We start from the raw sequence: 18,252 nt of genomic DNA, 5'->3' as shown, positions 1-18,252 counted from the left end.
TGTCTTTTCCCCCCACCAATTCAGAAGTGTCAAAATGTTGCCCAATTTGTGTCTCTAGGTTTCGTTACCACATCTACATATACGTGCCCTTAAGCAGCAGGACTCGGTTTTGTTCGTACTTGGGCATTACACACAATGGCACCATGACACAGCAGTATTCGGTGGCCCACTGGTTCCTCAGCGTTCTGCAGCCCAAGTGTTGCTCTGCGCATCTGCATTCTTTCACTTCCATAGCTGAATAACATTCTGCTGTGAGGCTATTCCACAGTGATTTCGTTGATTCAATCGCCTATGCCCACGATGTCGGTCGGGAACACCTCTATAACTGCATGATGGACTTAACGACTGTTCATAAGAACCACCCACTGTAATACCTCAAAGGGGAGATCAGTGGAGGGAGGGAAATCTCAGAGCCTATGGAACTGTATCATAAAACCATAGTAAAAATAGCTTAAACAAAAATCTGCCTTTCAAACAAAAAAAATCTTAAAAAAAAATTCAGGTATCATGTGATACTCAGCAGTCCATCTTGTTTTCCAATTATACCGTCCCCAGCACAGTGAATTCCCTTTGTTACGTGTACACATGATCTCATGGAATTGTCGCTTTTCAATTTGCCATTTGACAGCAAAATACTGGGCAAATGGAGACTCTATGATGGACTATGTCAATCAGTGGATTCTTCAAAGACCTCATCGTGCTTGGAGTGGCGAGATTGGCAGTGATTCATAACTAGTGAACTATCAAAACCCCACATCCGGGACCTGGGGTGGGTGGGAAACTGGGTGAGGCTTCTCCCTCAATATCCCCCTTTACCTCAGATACATGAAGGAAATAATATGGAAATAATAGTCTTACCCACTTTCCTATAGCCCTTGAACCTTTTTACCCTAATTAACTATGTAAGGATTGTCAAAAATATAATTAAAAAATTCAATATAGGGCTCGGCGGCGTGGCCTAGTGGCTAAGGTCCTTGCCTTGATCCCATATGGCCGCTGGTTCTAATCCCGGCATCTCCACTTCCTCTCTGTCTCTCCTCCTCTCAGTGTTTCTGACTTTGTAATAAAAATAAATCTTTAAAAAAAAAATTCAATATATATATGTATCAATTTGCCATTTTAGTGAGCGTAAATTATTTGAGATCTTTTGTAATCATGAACAAGAGTAACCTCTTTTAACGCTGTTGGCTGTTTGCTTTTCCGTTTCCATAAAACATCCATTTGGATTTCTCGTTCACTTCTCAAGTGGGTGTGTTTCTTATTGTAGTCTTTACAAATGCTAAGTATTATGACTATATTTTAAAAAAATTTTGCCCAGAAATCACAAAAATATTCCCCTCTGGTTTCTAAATAGATATTAAGGTTTTACTTTAAATTGGTCTTCCCTTCTCAAAAATTTATTTTTTGTGCCTGGTATTATATAAATATCTAACTACATATTCTCCCTTAGGGGGAACTCAACTGTCTCATTTGCATTTACTGAGTTGAGAATGCTTCCTCTGGATGAGCCATGTCTTTCGTCAAATTTCCATTTGCTTCTCAATCCTATTTTAGCAACTTCCACTGGTCAGTTTGCTTTGCCATGGTTTTGATTACTCCAGCTTTCTTTTCATTTTTTTTTTCACTCCAGCTTTATTAAAGCTTGTTAACTATTAGGACAAGTCTCACACCTCACTTTTCCTCATGGGTATCCTTAGTATTTAGCTTTTGCTTTTCAAGGAATTGTGAGGTTTTACAAGCTCTATGTCAAAAACATGCTGGATTTTCATTGAAATTGCACCGAATAAATTTGGAGAAAAATAACTTCCTATTAATGAACATAACGTCTTTTCCACTTAATGTAGGGCTTACTATTACAGTTAGGTTAAAATGCCTAGGCAGGTTTTGTATTTAAGACCTAATTAAAAATAACATTTTGTTGTAGCTTCATTCCAATTGTTGCTAGTATCTAACTGTAATTTTTGATTATTCTTATATCAGGCAACTTGATAAATTTATTATTTCTAGTGATGTGATGCAGTTTGGGATGTTACAATCTTATCATCTCTGAATAATTGTCCTTCCAATTTTTAGATTTCTTTTCTGACTGCGCTACTTAAACAGTGTGTTCAAACATGAATAGAAACATCAATGCTAGATTTCCTTGCCTCGCTTCCCCATCTTAAAGGATATTCTTTCTGGTTTATATAAAAAACGATGCTTCTATAGGTTTTTGGTAGTTGTCCTGTTTGAAAGCTGATGTTCTACGTTTGTTAAGCACTTGATTTTGCTCTCACGTTTTATATTATTTTAAATCATGGATATTGCAATTAATTAAATTCTATCTGCAAAGAATCATGCACTTTGCTAGTGTGGTAATAAGATTCATGTTTTTAAAATGTTAGATCACTTATATACCTGTTACAAACCTGAGCTGATCAACTTTAACTTTGCAGCATATAGTTGTTGAGCATTTCATGTCCATTTTAGCATTTTAAGATGGAGATTGATTTCTAAGTTTTTTTTTATCCTAGTTATGAAAACCAAAGTAAACTTGATCTATACCAGTTTTCATACTGTTTGATTCAAAGTTTTGGGCACTTAGTTTGCACTACAACCTAGCTTGATTGGCAAGTAGTGTAACCTAAAGCCATAGCCTGCAGTTAGGCAGCTGAGTCTCAGCCAAGCACACCAGCTCAAATTTCCAGGCAACCAGAAGCCAAAGGCTCCCAAACCATGCCCAAATAAGGTATTGGCCACACTGCACCTGTCTGGTAATTTCCCTATGTCATCTCCCAACTTGATTTTAAAGTTGCCAAATTTTAAATGATGATGTATTCTGAACTGTCTTCGATCTGAAATGCAGTGTGATTCAAAACCTTTATTTCTTGCTCAAATTAGCTTTGTTAGGTAACTCTGTGCTTGTCCTATTGATCCGAAGCACTACCTGTATGATATCCTGGATTTCCATGTGAAGTTACGTCAGCGTCTGCATTTTCTACATGCCTACTCATGCACTCCACGACGCTGACTTACAGCGGCTCAGGAGTCTATCTGCAAAGGTAGTTTGAGCTCCCTGCCCCCAAACAGCTGTTCCAGAGTTTCCTTTTTGTACACTTTTAGAGCAAATGTTGAGTGTCATTTTGTCTCTCTCCAAGAATATGGGAGAGACAAGATACAGGCTGAATTAATGTATTGTTTGGTGATATTGAACTTTCCTAACAAGGGAAAAGGCACGTGAGTCTTCCATGAGGTCAAGTATACTTTCGTGCCTATGTAGTTTATTTTGTTACTTTTGTTCCTTTTGGGATGTTTCTTATTATATTTATTTCTAAGTAGTTTTGCTTCAACAGCACAGAAAATGCTTTGTAGAGAACTGCATGCATGAAATTACATTGCAAAGAGGTTGTTTTCAATGTATGTTTCAAAACAAGTTAGTGAAGGAAAGAATTGCCTTTGGGATTACAACTAAAAGTATGACACAAGAAAGCCACTAAAAAGTCCACGCAGGATCCAGTGCAACAGCCTAGTGGATAAATCCTTGCCTTTGCATGCATTGGGATCCCACGTTGATTCTGGTCCCGTTTCCTGTCCCAGATGCTCCACTTCCCGTCTAGCTTCCTGCTTGTGGCCTGGGAAAGCAGTCAAGGATGGCCAAAAGCCTTGGGACCCTGCACCCATGTAGGAGACCCGGAAAAAGCTCCTAGCTCCTGGCTTTGGATCAGCTCAACTACGGCTGTTGTGGCCACTTGGGGAATGAACCAGTCATGGTGCCCATCACTTTTGGTCGAACCTGTTGGGAGTTCTGTGCCCCTCCTGGATGCTGTTTCTCAATTCTTTCTCCAGATTGGGGAAAATTTCCTTTATTATTTCATTAAATGCATTTTTAAACCCAGTTTCTCTCTCTGCACCTTCTGGGACTCCCAAAACTCTTATACTTGGCCTTTTAATAGTATCTCTTAATTCTTTTGTTTCTTTGAGATTTATTTATTTTTATTGCAAAGTCAGATATATATAGAGGAGGAGAAACAAGAGAGGAAGATCTTCTGTCCAATGATTCACTTCTCAAGTGACTGCAATGGCTGGTGCTGCGCCAATCTAAAGCCAGGAACCAGGAACCTCTGCCAGGTTTCCCACATGGGTGCAGGGTCTCAAGGTTTTGGGCTGTCCTCAACTGCTTTTCCAGGCCACAAGCAGGGAGCTGGATGGGAGGTGGAGCCAGGATTAGAACTGGTATCCATATGGGATCCCAGCGCATGCAAACCAAGGACTTTAGCTGCTAGGCCACCATGCTGGGCCCAGTATCTTTTAATTCTTAAACACTTCAGCTTTACTCAACTCTGCTTTCCAGCTTTTGTCTGTTTCCCCTGGTGACAGGAAATATCTTCCATTTTGAGATTCTTTCTTCTGCTTCCTTCATTCTATTTTGGAGACTCTCCACTGTACTTTTCATTTGCTCCACTGTATTCTTCATTTCTGATTCATCAGCTCTCATTTGATTCATTTCCAGTGTAACACATTTCTTGAATTCCTGCTTTACATGCTTCCTGTTACTGAAGTTTCATAACAAGTGTTTCGAATTCTGTGTCCCTCATTTTCTCGATGTCTTCCTCAGTTAACTCTGAGGTTGGCAAAGGCTTTTGCTCCTTTGCGGGAGAGTCTTCAGTAATAGTCATTGTGCCTCTGTCTCTTCTTTTTCTCTTGATCATTGTACTTCTGGTTAGCAGCCTTCCCTGTAGGGCAGGTTTCTAAGCTGTGTCACCCACAGGTCTACAGTTTGATTTTACTCATTGTGGCTGGTACATGGCTCTTTGTTTGTAGTCACTTGGGCCACTCCCTCCAGCAAGTTCCAGGTCTGGGTTCTTATGTTAGATTTCCACCATGGTCTCTGCTTCACACCGGCTAATCTTTCTCTGTCATGTTTAAACATGTCCTTATCCTATTCTGCCATCTTGATTCTCTCATAACTGAATATACTTTTAAAATGCAAATCAGAATGTGTTAAACATAACTGGATACACTTTTTTAAAAATTCAGCTTGAGTTAGCTAGGACAGACTATTACTACAATAAATAAAGTCCAGCACGTATGATATGTTTTTGTTTGTTTTTTAGAAGCCATTTCTCCTCCAACAGCACTGGGGGAATGAGCAGGTCCTAAGGGTAGCCTTCATTTAGGTAGTTAATCAGGGACTCAAACTATTGGAAACTACTCCACAATCTTCACTGGGTGGTGTCCAAGGTTGCCCTTAGGCAATCTCTAGCCCACAAACTAAACATTTAAAAGTGTATGGAACAGCACCAGAATTTTACGGCTCATTCTGGAAGCATCACACATCATTTCTGTTTACATCTTATTGCATATAATCAGTTACACCTTCTAACAAGGAAAACTGGGAAATATTGTGTAACTAAAGGCCGAGAAAGAAGAGAATCAGGATTTAGGTGAACAACTTACACAAAGGAATTCCAGGAAGAATTAAAGAAGTATTATGCTCAAGGAAAAACTAAAAAATGGTTTAAAAGATGACTTAAAAATTCAATACAAAATTTAATTGGGCTATTCCTTACAAACTGTGAGATCTTGGTTAAATCAGCTGATTTCTCCAAGCTTCAGTTTGTTTTCTGCTATCAAAATGAGCTTTTTAAGACTTACAGTATTCTGAATTTTAAAGAGTGAAATAACGCATAACAACTCTTTAAAAGCATTAAACAGCAAATAGCAGCTACTCAATAAATACAAGCTATCAATATTATAGTATGATGGGTACTTATTGTGTCACTGGTACACAATTTCCTCAATATCAAACACACGAATGCCAGCCAGTGTCAGACATTTTTAATAACAAAAAATACATGTTTTAACTAAAATTAGAATATTTCATTACCAAACATAGATTTGGAGACAGTTATTAGTTTGAACAGTAGGAACTGAAAATATATCAAATATTGTAAGACACTGTTGGGCTTTTAAGGAAGAATTTCTTAAAAACGATTGAAAAAGCTGACTGCTAATCCAAAGGCCAGTTGCTGGCAAAGACTGGTTTCATAGGATCTTCTGGTGGCCATTCCCCTACACTATCCCGAGACACTGTCTTCCATATGGTGTCTCATTCAGTTCCAAGTATTTGGCAAGCAGCAGGACTTTTAGTAATGGCTTGGTGAGGTGACACTGCATAGGTCATCAATACCCCCTTTCACCAGCGCTTCTTACCCCTAAGTCGCTGTAGGAGAGCGTCATGTAGCTGCCAGTTTTCTGCTACTCGCTAATGCTGTCCTGACCACTACAGGTCTTCATTTTCCTCGCCAGCCCCCTCCACTGCCCTGAGCCTTTCCTTCAGGGTCAGTATCACCTGGTACTATAAGAACAGCTTTCTCATTCTCTGTTGTATTCCCACCTCTAACTCCACTTGTCAAAACAAAGGAATTGTATCCAAGGTGTACCAGACTAAGGGGACTGGGAAAAGTTCAAGTTCTCCAGTTTGGAATAGCTGAATATCTCCACCTGGTGGCCTACCAACATCACTTCATTATTTTTTGAAATCTCAGGAAATGATTAGAAATGAATAAGGAAAAAGGATATAAATGGGTTATTCTCCATCAGCATCTAAGATTGGATTACGTCATCTTCCAACATCCTGACTTGAAACGAAATTTCTTGAGTTTCAAATTTTAATCATTCAATTAAGTAAAATCACAAGACTTGGGATAATGAATTCATCATGAAGTTTCTTACAATGGAATCAAGGTTGGCTAATTAATAAGTCATTATAAGTTTACCTAAAACTCAAATTTAACAACATGTCCAGATATAAAACTAACATATTCACAGTAAAATGATTTTTGAAGTTAGAACATGAAAGAGATCAAACACACTCATAATCTTATCACTGAGAGAGTATAGTCTCTTAGACTGAGGGTACTCCTTTTTGCTGTGCATACATTACCCCCCTCCCAGGTAATTTGAAAATAAAATACACTTCAACTTAACTGTGCAACAGCTCCACAATCATTCCTATATTTTACCTCTTTCATGTACGATCTGACAAGCAAAGACTTTAGGATTTTTTCGAACAATTACTTCTAGACTCCCAACTTCATGCAGTAGGTTCAAATGTGCCCTTGGCCCGTTTCGCTTTGAACCGTCTCCCCTGGGACACTCACCATTTCACTGGGTCATGAAACGCCCCAACATTAGCAGGTGCAGAATGATGGATGATGCCTCTTAAACTCCCTCCTGGGACACATCACTCACTGTATCATCATTAGATATTATCTATCATTTCTCTTCTTTATTCACAGTAAAAACTTTCTAGGAGTGTGCAGAGTCTAATCATAGAAATTATCATACATCTAACTATGCAGTTCTCTAAATCGTGATGGAATAAATTTTTCACTTTTACAAGGATACCTAGATCTGCCCCTACGTTTTTATAATATAAATTCGATCTAGAATCAATCTCCTACCTCCATCAAGCAACATTCATTGGCGTGATTTAACACTCATCTCTCCTAAGTTTACCTTCTACTTAATTTTAGTAGTGTTCACTATAGAACCTGACACACTGCTGACTCTAGACTCAATTCATTCAACACTTAGAGATTAAAAATGAAAACATCAGACAAAACTTTTATGAGACTTCAGTTTCTTCAAATACATAACTGTCACAGCACAAACACAATATTCACATCTCAGTATCTTTTTATAAAACATGTGTGCCATTTTGAGAGAATACTGTTGAGATCATGATCTAAAGTATCTATCAAGAGTTCAAAAAGGACTCTCATGTCCACAAATCGGCTGTAGAATGATACAACAAAAGATGGCTGATGTGAGGGTTCACCCGCACGTGAAAACACTCTCAGCGGTCCTCCAGTGATGGCCTGTGGGTCAAATCCGGCCGGTGGTCTGCTTTTGTACAGAGCTGTAAGCCAGACAGGATTTTTACACCTTTTGAAGAGTTCTTTCAAAAACAACGAACTGAACGACAGAAAAGAAGATGTGACTGAGACATCTGGACCTGCCGTCATTTACTGGCTGGTTTTTTTTTTCTTCTTTTTTTTTACAGAAACAGTTTGTGGGCCCATGCTCTACCGGAAACTGCAAGAGAAAGCTACTGGAATCGACACGTATTTAATAAGACACCACTGGAATGTGCCAACACCATCAGCACTACTCATTTGTAAAATGAGGCACTTCTGTTAGAATATGTACATTTCCAAAGCATAATTACAACTGGTAAGTAGCACTGCTACTTAATTCTAGCCCTTTGAAATTAGGCTTGCACGCGAAATCACAGTATCACAGGGGCTGAAGAAAATCAACACAAAGATTTTGGAGGAGAGTCATCAAGCTCTTCAGTAGTTGCCAGTAGTATAAAACTAATTACTGTCTCAAATTTAATTAAATCTGATTTAGATATTGCCAACAGCTGATATTATTGTATCATTTAAATAACATCTTAAAAAAAAAACGCGTTTAGAGCCCCTGTTCAGAAACAAGAATATGTAGTTAACTTAGTAGCTACTTATTTGAAAAATAGGAAATGGAAAGAAAATAAAAACAATGCAAAACTACAGCGGAAAAAACTTTGGAATACAAAGATTGGGTTTCCCGACAACCCTTCCCAAGCTGGCCTCTCATGTCACAGTCAGCTTCCAAGAGGCTGTGGGAAAGGAGAACTGCTCACCAGGGAACCTCTTTGTCACAAGGATGAAAGGGCCAGAGTAAACGCTGTAAAAGGAAAACCACTTCGGGTCGCTCAGCGCGTGCGCTGGCGGCAGGCGGATGCCGGGTTCCTGGGCAGTGGGCGCTGCGCGCGCCGCTAGACGGCAGGCTCCTGGATGTTCTTCCTTCTTCAGGCCAAGCTGGCCGAGCCGCACATCACGAAGACAACTTGGTGATGCTAAGTTTTAAAATACTCAGTAAATGCTGAGGTAGATGATTTTCCAACGAAGACCTCCTATACCCTGATTCGATCAGGACTAGTTTCTTTGTGTGTCCGCCTTCTGGGAAATATCTTCCGCTTAAGTGCAATTAGCTAAACAATGAAAGACAGAAAATAAAATTCAATTCCCTGTGTGGATGAAAAGAGTGTAAATATGTCAAACTTCTTTCTGACAGCCATGACTTTCATGGTAAGAAGCAGATAAAAAGTCCCCACCATTCTTCCTTCCCCAAGATGAAGCCAACCACTAAATTTTTTTACATCAAAATGTCTATACGTATGCCTGCAAAGACATCCAAGAGGATTAAAATTATTTTGGTTCATGCATCATTGTTGTAAGACCTATGACAAAAGATTTTTACATGGACATCATCAAATATATTCAAGATGTCCTTTCATCATTTTTTAAATTGAAGGATACTGGCTCTGTTTAGCCATTAATATATCATCTCTAGGTTCGATAACGTCTATACTTATAAGATAAAATTTTTAAGAATACAAAAAAAGGGGTTTGGAGTGGTGGCATAGCAACCTGCAATGCTCGCATATCATATAGGCACCAGTTTGGGTCCAGTTTGTTTTTAATTTATTTATTTTTATTGCAAAGTCAGATATACAGGGCCCGGCGGCGTGGCCTAGAGGCTAAAGTCCTCGCCTTGAAAGCCCCGGGATCCCATATGGGCGCCAGTTCTAATCCCAGCAGCTCCACTTCCCATCCAGCTCCCTGCTTGTGGCCTGGGAAAGCAGTTGAGGACGGCCCAATGCATTGGGACACTGCACCCGCATGGGAGACCCGGAAGAGGTTCCAGGTTCCCGGCTTCGGATCGGCGCGCACCGGCCCGTTGCGGCTCACTTGGGGAGTGAATCATCAGACGGAAGATCTTCCTCTCTGTCTCTCCTCCTCTGTGTATATCTGGCTGTAATAAAATGAATAAATCTTAAAAAAAAAAAAAAGTCAGATATACAATGAGGAGAAGAGACAGGAAGCTCTTCCATCCGTTGATTCACTCCCCAAGTGACCACAATGGCCAGACCTGAGCTGATCCGAAGCCAGGAGCCAGGAATTTCTTTCAGGTCTCCCAAGAGGGTGGAGGATCCCAGGGTCTTCGGCCGTCCTCGACTGCTTTCCCAGGCCACAAGCATGGGGCTGGATGGGAAGTGGGGCTGTCGGGACACTAACTGGCGCCCAGTGGGATCCTGGCATGTGCAAGGCCAGGATCTTAGCCACTGGGCTACGGTGCCAGGCCTGGATGCTCCACTTACAATTTACATCCACGCTTCTGGCCTGAAAAGCAGTGGAGGATGGCCAAAGGCCTTCTGGACCTCTGTACCCATGTGGGAGACCAGAAGTTTCTGGCTCTCAGTTCTGGCCATTGTGGCCATGTGGAAAATGAACCAGCAAATGGAAGATCTCTATTTAATTCTCTCAAGTAAAATACAAACAAAAAAACAAACAAAAAAAATGTTTACCTATGGGTAAACATCCTAGCTACAAAGAAAAAAAAATCCTAGCTACATTTTCTCCCATGCTTAACACCCTCTTCCTTTGCAAAGGCTCCGGGACACTGAGCCACAAAGCACCCCCAAGAGCCTGGTTCTCCATCCAGGCGCTGTCTCCTTGAGGTTGTTTTCCTGCCAAGACCAATGACAATCACTAGCAAGAATAAGGGGTGCAATCCCTGGGCAAGATGCCGGGAAGCTGCCATCCGACTTCACCCACTGACTGCATGGGCCGCATCTCCCCCAGCCTATGGCAGGAAGCCCAGGCACGAGCCCAAAGTGCTCAGCACACACATGCCATGTCCCTTCTTGGTACAAGTACACTCCTTGTCTGTTTCCTCTGACAGCTGGGAAAGTTCCACTCTCGAGTCAGAGGCAGAAGCGGCGTCTCTCGCCTGGCCGAAGTCCCGCGGGCCCAGATGCTTGTTCCCCTCCTTCAGTCCCTTCTCCTCTGAGTATTTCATGCCTGGATACTTGATCCCTTTCTTTTAACCACACAAATCTCCTTGCTACTTCTGAGCTCTCACCTGAAGGATACTATTTGTAGCATGTGTACAGGTAAGCCCAGGTGCAGAGGGCTGACAATGAGAGGAGAAAGGGGAGTGGAATGAAGAAAGCTCAGGAATTCAAAGGCATTGTAACTGGGACACTACCAGTAGGAGTAGAGCTATACACAGCACCGTGGGCTGTCTTAGGTTAACACCCTGAAGTCACTCAAAGAATGCTAAGCAAAAGGAAGACTCATTTAAAAATTACTATCAGATGAGAATTCTAGGAAAGCTTTTTTTAGTTAAAAATATTTAGAGATTTGGGGCAGGCTCATGCAATTGCTCAACAGACTACTCCTTCACCCTGTGGCGCCAGCATTCCATACGCACACCTGTTTGTGTCCTGGCTGCGCCACTTCTGATCCAGGTTCCTGTTTAGGGCCTGGGAAAGCAGCAGAGGATGCGCCCATATGGGAGACCCTGAAGCAGCTTCTGGCTCCCAGCTTCGATTCAGCTCAGCTCTGGCCGTCGTGGCCTTGGGGAGTGACTCAGTAATCTCCCTCTCAAATAAAAATAAGTAATTAAAAAAAATTAGAGTTTTTTTTTAATTTACAGAGTTTTCATTTTAATCTGGAGGCTATTGTGTTGGCTGCCTGAATATTATGAAGGGCAGCTGCTACACTGACACATGATCAAGCTACAAAGCCAGAAGGAGAAAACAAAACTTTCTGATCACAAATCTACATCATTTTTAAAATGAGTTCCGAGGCTAGATTAGGTTGCACTCAAAACACTGTTTCAACAAACAAAACATAAGAAAACTTACCTGTTCAGCAAAAAAGGAGAATACAGTAAATATAATGAGTGTTGCCAGCACACAGTGGGTCCAGAACTTCAACCTGTCCCGATAGGCTCTCCTGCTCAGAGAAGACAGACACGTGCCTCAGTGTGCACTCAGGACTGCGCATGCTCCACACCTGCCTTCACAAAAACAGCACTGCGAATACCAGGCACTGTTGGCCAACTTTCAACATGCTAATACAACATCCACAGTAAATGTCAGACTTCAATCAGTTGAAGTTATCTAGGGAAGATAGAGCACTTCAAAAGGAAACCACTTCTAACACTTACACCCATGCTTTCAGCTCTAACTATTCAGGAGTATCTGCATACTCAGCCACTTGATAAATACTTCCTGTGAACCGAGCAGGATGAAAAACATAAAGTCCCCTCTGAAACGTGTTCAGCTATCTAGGCAGTGACATGACATCACTTAACACGCACAGGAACACGTACTGTCAAAAGGAAAGCCTTGAGGGAACCCAGAGGCAATGAGGGCAGTGGTGCAGAGCTGATGCCACCTCCTTGAGCCTATGGGGGCGGGAAGGAGCGTGCAGCTGAGAAAGGAACTGAGAAGAAGGGAGGAGTCGGGGCTGATCTGCAGAACCTGCTCGAGCCAGGACCAAGGGCCTCAGACAGGAGCCGTGCCAAAGGGGACCGGGAAGGAACTATAAGTGCTCTGGGAAACCCTGCCGGGGGCTGGGACATAATGCTTCAGAGGGAAGGTGGATGAAGTGGCAGGGGACAAGTACACACAACACAGGGGTCATCAGAGTGACGGATGGACAAGCAAGGCAGACTCCAGACTGTTCCAGTCGTAAAAAGTAGCCGAGAGGCTGTCCTAGGCTGTGAGAGTGAAAGGATCCAAGAAAAGGGTCGTTCTGGACCTGTGGATGACAGGATACTGGGGATAAAGATAGGGGATTTAACAGTTTCCTCATCTGTAATTTGGGAACTATAATTTATTATGAGGATTGAAAATCTGAAACTCTAAGGTTTAGAAGATATGATCAGCAGTTTGGACCTCTGTGCTAATTCCACGACTCTCTGGGAGTGACTGTCTGTCTCAGGTCACATGTCCTTCTGACTTGCCGACATCTACTTAGAGGATCACAATCAACACGGTCAGCTCGCAGGTCCACACTGCATTTATCCTCTGGTTACAGTTTCAACAGCCAGGAAGCCACAGGCTGTGCAACAGTGAACATGTTTCCCCAGCAGAATGGAGAGACCACCAGCTGAGCACCTCCTACAGTCCAAGGAGGGACTGTGGACTCAGAGGTGAAACGCAGTCTGCGAGGGTTCATGGACAACCAGACTGCTGCAGTGTGGCCAGAGGAGTTAGTGCAGACCCGCATGCAAGAGGGACACAAGAAAAAGGGTACCTTCTAGCGGGTGGGGCTGCTCTGTTGGGTTAGCAGGAACAACACAACCCACTGAGGGGGAAGAGCAAAGCCCTCAACCTCCCCGCCCAGAGGGGGCTCCAGAGAACAGCCTAGTCCATAGTCACGGCATCTGTACAACACAGAAACCAAAGTCCTCTCGAGTGAGCCTCACACCCACTCCTTTCCTATTCCCTAGGGCCCCTGCAGGTAAATTTAGTCACAAACTGGATTTGGAGTGTTAACACACAGGAACACCTCAACCAAAGGAAAGCGAGAAGGGACAGACAGAAGCATGTCTTGAAACTTTGGCTCAGTAACAAAGAAAAATATATACAAGGGTACTTGAAAAAGTTTGTAGATAACAGAATTAAAATGTAAAGTTTGCCTGGGTGCAAAACAGTTTTGAAATCCATGCATTTTTCCGTAATACACATTGTCCCAGGAACCGTGTAGGTGTTGGCAATAAACATGCTTACTCTATGTCACATGCAGAGTCCCAGCGAGCCTCACCAGTTCCCTCTGAGCTTCCCTTCTCGGGCCAGGGCTCTCCCTGGATGCCCCACTGTCCGCTTGCTCCACGCCTTCCCGGTCTGCTTCTGGTCCTAGTCACATGTTCAGCACACGTCTCCGTGCTGACAGCTCCCACACAGCTCTGTCCCACCCCGAACCACCTCTGCATGACTATTAGTTACCATTTCAAACCATGACATCTGCTCACGGCAAGCACCCTATAAAACCTATCCCGGGGAGGCTTCTTTTCTAAAGAAAAGTCTAATACGGATGCAGCCCTTCACTCCTCTTCTTTAACAAGGCCCTTAGACCTCCGTGTCTTGGTGCGCGGTACTCCCATCAGGCGTGCTCTTTCCTACCTGGGAACTTTCTTTGCACAATTCATTCCAAACCAAGTCCAAGTGTCTTCCTTGCTCAACTGAATCAGCTCTCTCCTCCTCTACATACCAGGAGCACTGACCCCTCCTTCCGCACACAGTGTACCACATGTCAACCCTGATCCAGGCCTCCCTCTGAAAGTGAGGTGTCACACCCCTTTCACTTCTGTATTTCCAGCATGCAGCACATGGAAGCAGATAGAGGGAAAACAAATTCCTAAAGATTAAATTACCATCATAATTAAATTTTGGTGATGGAGGCAGTACAGAATTAGGATTTCTTATGAAGGACTACACCATTGTAGTAAAATGGGAAAACTGTCGGGGGGGGTGGGAGTTTGGGGGTGAATCCCAGTCTGTACAAAATTGTACCACATGATTCAAAATTCAAAATAAAAATGTATTTAAAAAAAAAAAAGATGAAACGCTTAGAAAACAGCTTTATGGGCCCAACACTGTAGCCTAGTGGCTAAAGTCCTCGCCTTGCACATGCCGGGATCCCACAGCGGCACCAGTTCTAATCCCGGCAGCCCCGCTTCCCATCCAGCTCCCTGCTTGTGGCCTGGGAAAGCAGTCGAGGACGGCCCAAGGCCTTGGGACCCTGCACCTGAGTGGGAGACCACGAAGAGGCTCCCGGCTTCAGATCGCCGCAGCACCGGCCACTGCAGTCACCTGGGGAGTAAACCAGTGGACAGAGGATTTTCTTTGTCTCTCCTCCTCTCCATATGTCTGACTTTCCAATAAAAATAAATAAATCTTAAAAAAAAAAAAAAAAGAAAAGGAGCAGCTTTGGGATACAGGAGAATGTGCAGAGGGCTTGGGAGCCGGGTCGGATCTGCTGCTCCACCACTACGGCGTTAGCAGATCAGGCGGTTTTCACGACTGCCCAGCACACAGCAGGCACGGGGACAAGAGGGTGGCTACTCTGCTGGCATCGACAATGACGACTACGGCTCAGCCAGCACGCTCAGACAGGCTGGCGAGGTGACACCCAGGTTCTTATCTGGCGTCCCCCGTCACAAGCCGAGAAGCTTGTGCACGTTACTTCTGACATGTGCCTTAGCTCCTTTTTATGGAATGAGGATGGACTGGACCCATGACAGAGCTGCCGGAAGCTCTTGGCATGTACTCACTGCTTAAACACTCACTACTGGCAGGGATCAACACCACAGCACACACCTAATGAAAGTAAGACGACCGAGCAAATGCTAGGACTGAAATCAAGCAGAGCATATTCTTCCAAATATCCTGAAAATACCGGCAAGTATCTTTCAAATATTAACCTGAAGAAAAATGACAATTATTTTTACAATGAAATTACACAGCAAATGGCACATTAAAGAAATTTCATCCCTCTAAAATATATGTGCACAGATACATGCATGTGTGTGTATATATGTATATACGAGAAATATCATATTTTACCATTCCTGTAGCTCATGCATGTGAAGGAAGCGGTTTCGATACTCTCTCGGCAGCTCGAACTGGGAAGGAATGGGAAACATGGATTCATAGAAGTCCCTGAGAACAGCCTTCACCGTCTGGGCGTCTTTATGATTGTGGTCAATGTTGTCATTCAGGCAAACAAACTTCCTAAACCAACAGAAAGCCAGAGTTACTGGTTATCATAGCATGGTCCTGAGCTAACAAAAACAGAACAAGGCGCTGAACGTATTTTAAATGGGCTTCGTCTCTCTTTTTCTCTCTAGGGGAATTAAAGTCCAGAAAATGTTTTATTAGATATCTTAACCTACAAAATAAGGGAACTAGGGCAGATTACACCTTAAAGAAGCTACTAACTATGAAGTAACTTTAATGATTTTCATTTACAGTGTAGACAGTATTTAAAAATGTCATTAATTGACTGGAATATATTGTTATCAGGGAAAAAAGTAAGTAGCTAAAATGAAATTCTCTGAACTGATAGCTACACTCTGAAGACTGGGCACACAGATAATTAAGAAAGAAGTGATGTTTTATACAGATTCTTTTTGATGTCTCTCCAATGAAACACTAACATTCTAGACTTCTGGGGCCAGCGTGGTAGGGTCAGACCATGTAAAGCCACGCTCTGCAACGCCAGCTTCACACTTGGATGCTGGCTGGAGACCCAGGCTGCTCTACTTCAATCCAAACCCCTGTTAACGTGCCCGGGAAGGCAGCAGCAGATGGCTCAGGTGTTTGGGCCCTCGCACCCACATGGGAGACCCAGACGAAGCACTGGGTTTCGGCTGGAGCCACTGTGGCCATGTGGGGAATGACCAGGTCAATGAAAGATTCTCTCTCCCCTTCGCTCCTTTAAATACAGAACTATAGACTTCTGGCAAAAAGCAGACCACAACTGTGTTTCTACACTTACTTCAGTTACTGAACTGAAGGTCCATTAAAGTGGTAGGTAAGGCTGACCACATTTTTCAAGTATACTTGCCAAAATTAAAAACAAAAACTCAAATGAAATAAAATCTCTGGATCTAACTTCCAGATTATGGGAATTACAAGGGTCACATAAGCAAATTAAATAACTGAAATAAGATCACAGAAGTATAAAAATTACAGTACATGTAAAATCTGATTTCTTCAAACATAAAAGTGCCTGGAACAGCAGTGGAGCTCAAGTGTTTGCCCCTGCATTCACACGGGAGATCCAGAAGCAGCTCCTGGCTTCTGGCTTTGGACTGCTTCCATTTCGGCTGGTGCAGTCACTTAGGGAGTGAATCAGCAGATGGAAGACCGGTCTCTCTCTCTCTCTCTCCTTTTTCGCTCTGTAACTCTTCCCTTCAAATCAATATACAAATCTTTTTTGTTGTTGTTTTTTTGGGCAAAAAAATCACAAAATGTCTGAGATCCACCTAAACTTAATCTGGAAGTAGTGGTGAAGGAATAGAGTACTTAAATGAAATAGGGTCAAATACAAATTGACTTTCGTGAAGACAAGCGATGGGTATATTTAAATTCATTCAATAGTCATGTATGCTTGATGACATTTTGGCCAATGACACACTATCCATAATCAGTGTGTCATTCTTAAGATTGTACCATCTACTAATACCATAGCCATCTTAGCTTGTATACATTCTGTGATGTCTGCTTAAAGAAACGCTGACGATGTAGTTCTGAAAATGTCTCTCCATTGTTGTATGGCACATGACTGGATTATTTCATCTCAAAACTTGAGGGCTGTTTTAAACAAAAGGATACTAAGAGTGGTGTCAATCAAATGCAACATATGGCCTGGACTGCAATCCTGAACTGAAAAACAAACAGAAAGCTGACAACAGCTGGCAGGGACATTTGGAGGCAGCTAGGGAAATGTGAGTTTAAGCTCTTAATTGGTATTGTTTGATCAATGTTAAAGTTCTGGGGTGTGCCGTAACAGTCTAGTGGTGTGAGGAGCAAGCCTCACCAAGCCGTGGTGAGAATAAAGCCACTTCCCCTCTCCCCGTGCAGGGGATAAACATAACCTGGAAGTTGAAGTCAGTGATGAGGCTTGACTGACCTAACATGAGCCCTCATAAAAGTAAAATCAAACAAATTTAAAACGACGACAGCTGTTCAGATCCAGAGGCGGCCGCGAGGACTGGAACACTGTGGAGATAGCCCCGCTCTCCGGCCTTCCCCACAGGCAGCCTCCCTCTTATCTCACTGACCACCAGTCCCCGCCTTCTCTCACAGGTCCAGGCTAGGCCTCCGCAGAGGGCCCCACCCCAGCCACCAACGACCATGCAACAACCCCACACTCAAATACTCCCTCCACCAGTACGCCCTTCTGTATGCTGCATAAAGAAATAAGTAGTTTTCCTCTTTCTGTTCCTGTTGCCTTTGATTCACACATATTTACATAATCAGAAGTAATGTTTTAAGTTTATTTGAAAGGCAAAGTGACAGAGAAGAGACAGACAGAGGCATGCACTGCTGGCTCACTCCCTAAATGCCTGCAGCAGCAACGGCTGGCCCGGGTCAAAACTGCGAGCCAGGAGCCCAGGAACTTGGGCAGCAGTCCGGATGGGAAGCACGGAACACCCGGAGTCAACAGACACTCCGACACAGGACACAGGCATCCCAGGTAATGGCTGAGCTAATAACCAACCATCCCTGGGAAGCATTTTAAAAATCAGTACCTGGGGTTTTTCCTTATGTCATCCAACTGGCCAACGACATGAGAAACATTGGTACGAATCATTTTAAAAGCAATTTCTTCTTCTCCCATGATTTCAAACCTAATTATC

The 18,252-nt window shown here is 42.9% G+C and overlaps 1 protein-coding gene across 2 annotated transcripts in view; it reads right to left on the bottom strand.

Annotated features, from left to right (window-relative positions):
- Positions 1–8,834: 8,834 nt before the first annotated feature.
- Positions 8,835–18,252, bottom strand: part of GNPTAB (N-acetylglucosamine-1-phosphate transferase subunits alpha and beta) — a 72,739-nt gene continuing 63,321 nt past the window's right edge. For both annotated transcript variants that reach the window (XM_058673345.1, XM_058673346.1), the window contains 4 exons: positions 18,145–18,243; positions 15,452–15,619; positions 11,741–11,831; positions 8,835–9,019 (listed from right to left, as the gene is read on the bottom strand). In XM_058673345.1, coding sequence (XP_058529328.1) covers positions 8,942–9,019; positions 11,741–11,831; positions 15,452–15,619; positions 18,145–18,243 — 436 coding nt within the window. In that variant the 3' untranslated portion in view covers positions 8,835–8,941. The remainder of the gene's footprint in view (positions 9,020–11,740; positions 11,832–15,451; positions 15,620–18,144; positions 18,244–18,252) is intronic.

The sequence above is a fragment of the Ochotona princeps genome, chromosome 15, assembly GCF_030435755.1.
Source record: "Ochotona princeps isolate mOchPri1 chromosome 15, mOchPri1.hap1, whole genome shotgun sequence".
NCBI classification, from domain to species: domain Eukaryota; kingdom Metazoa; phylum Chordata; class Mammalia; order Lagomorpha; family Ochotonidae; genus Ochotona; species Ochotona princeps.
Note: the sequence above shows the minus strand (reverse complement) of the source record. Positions and strands in the feature narration are given on the sequence as shown.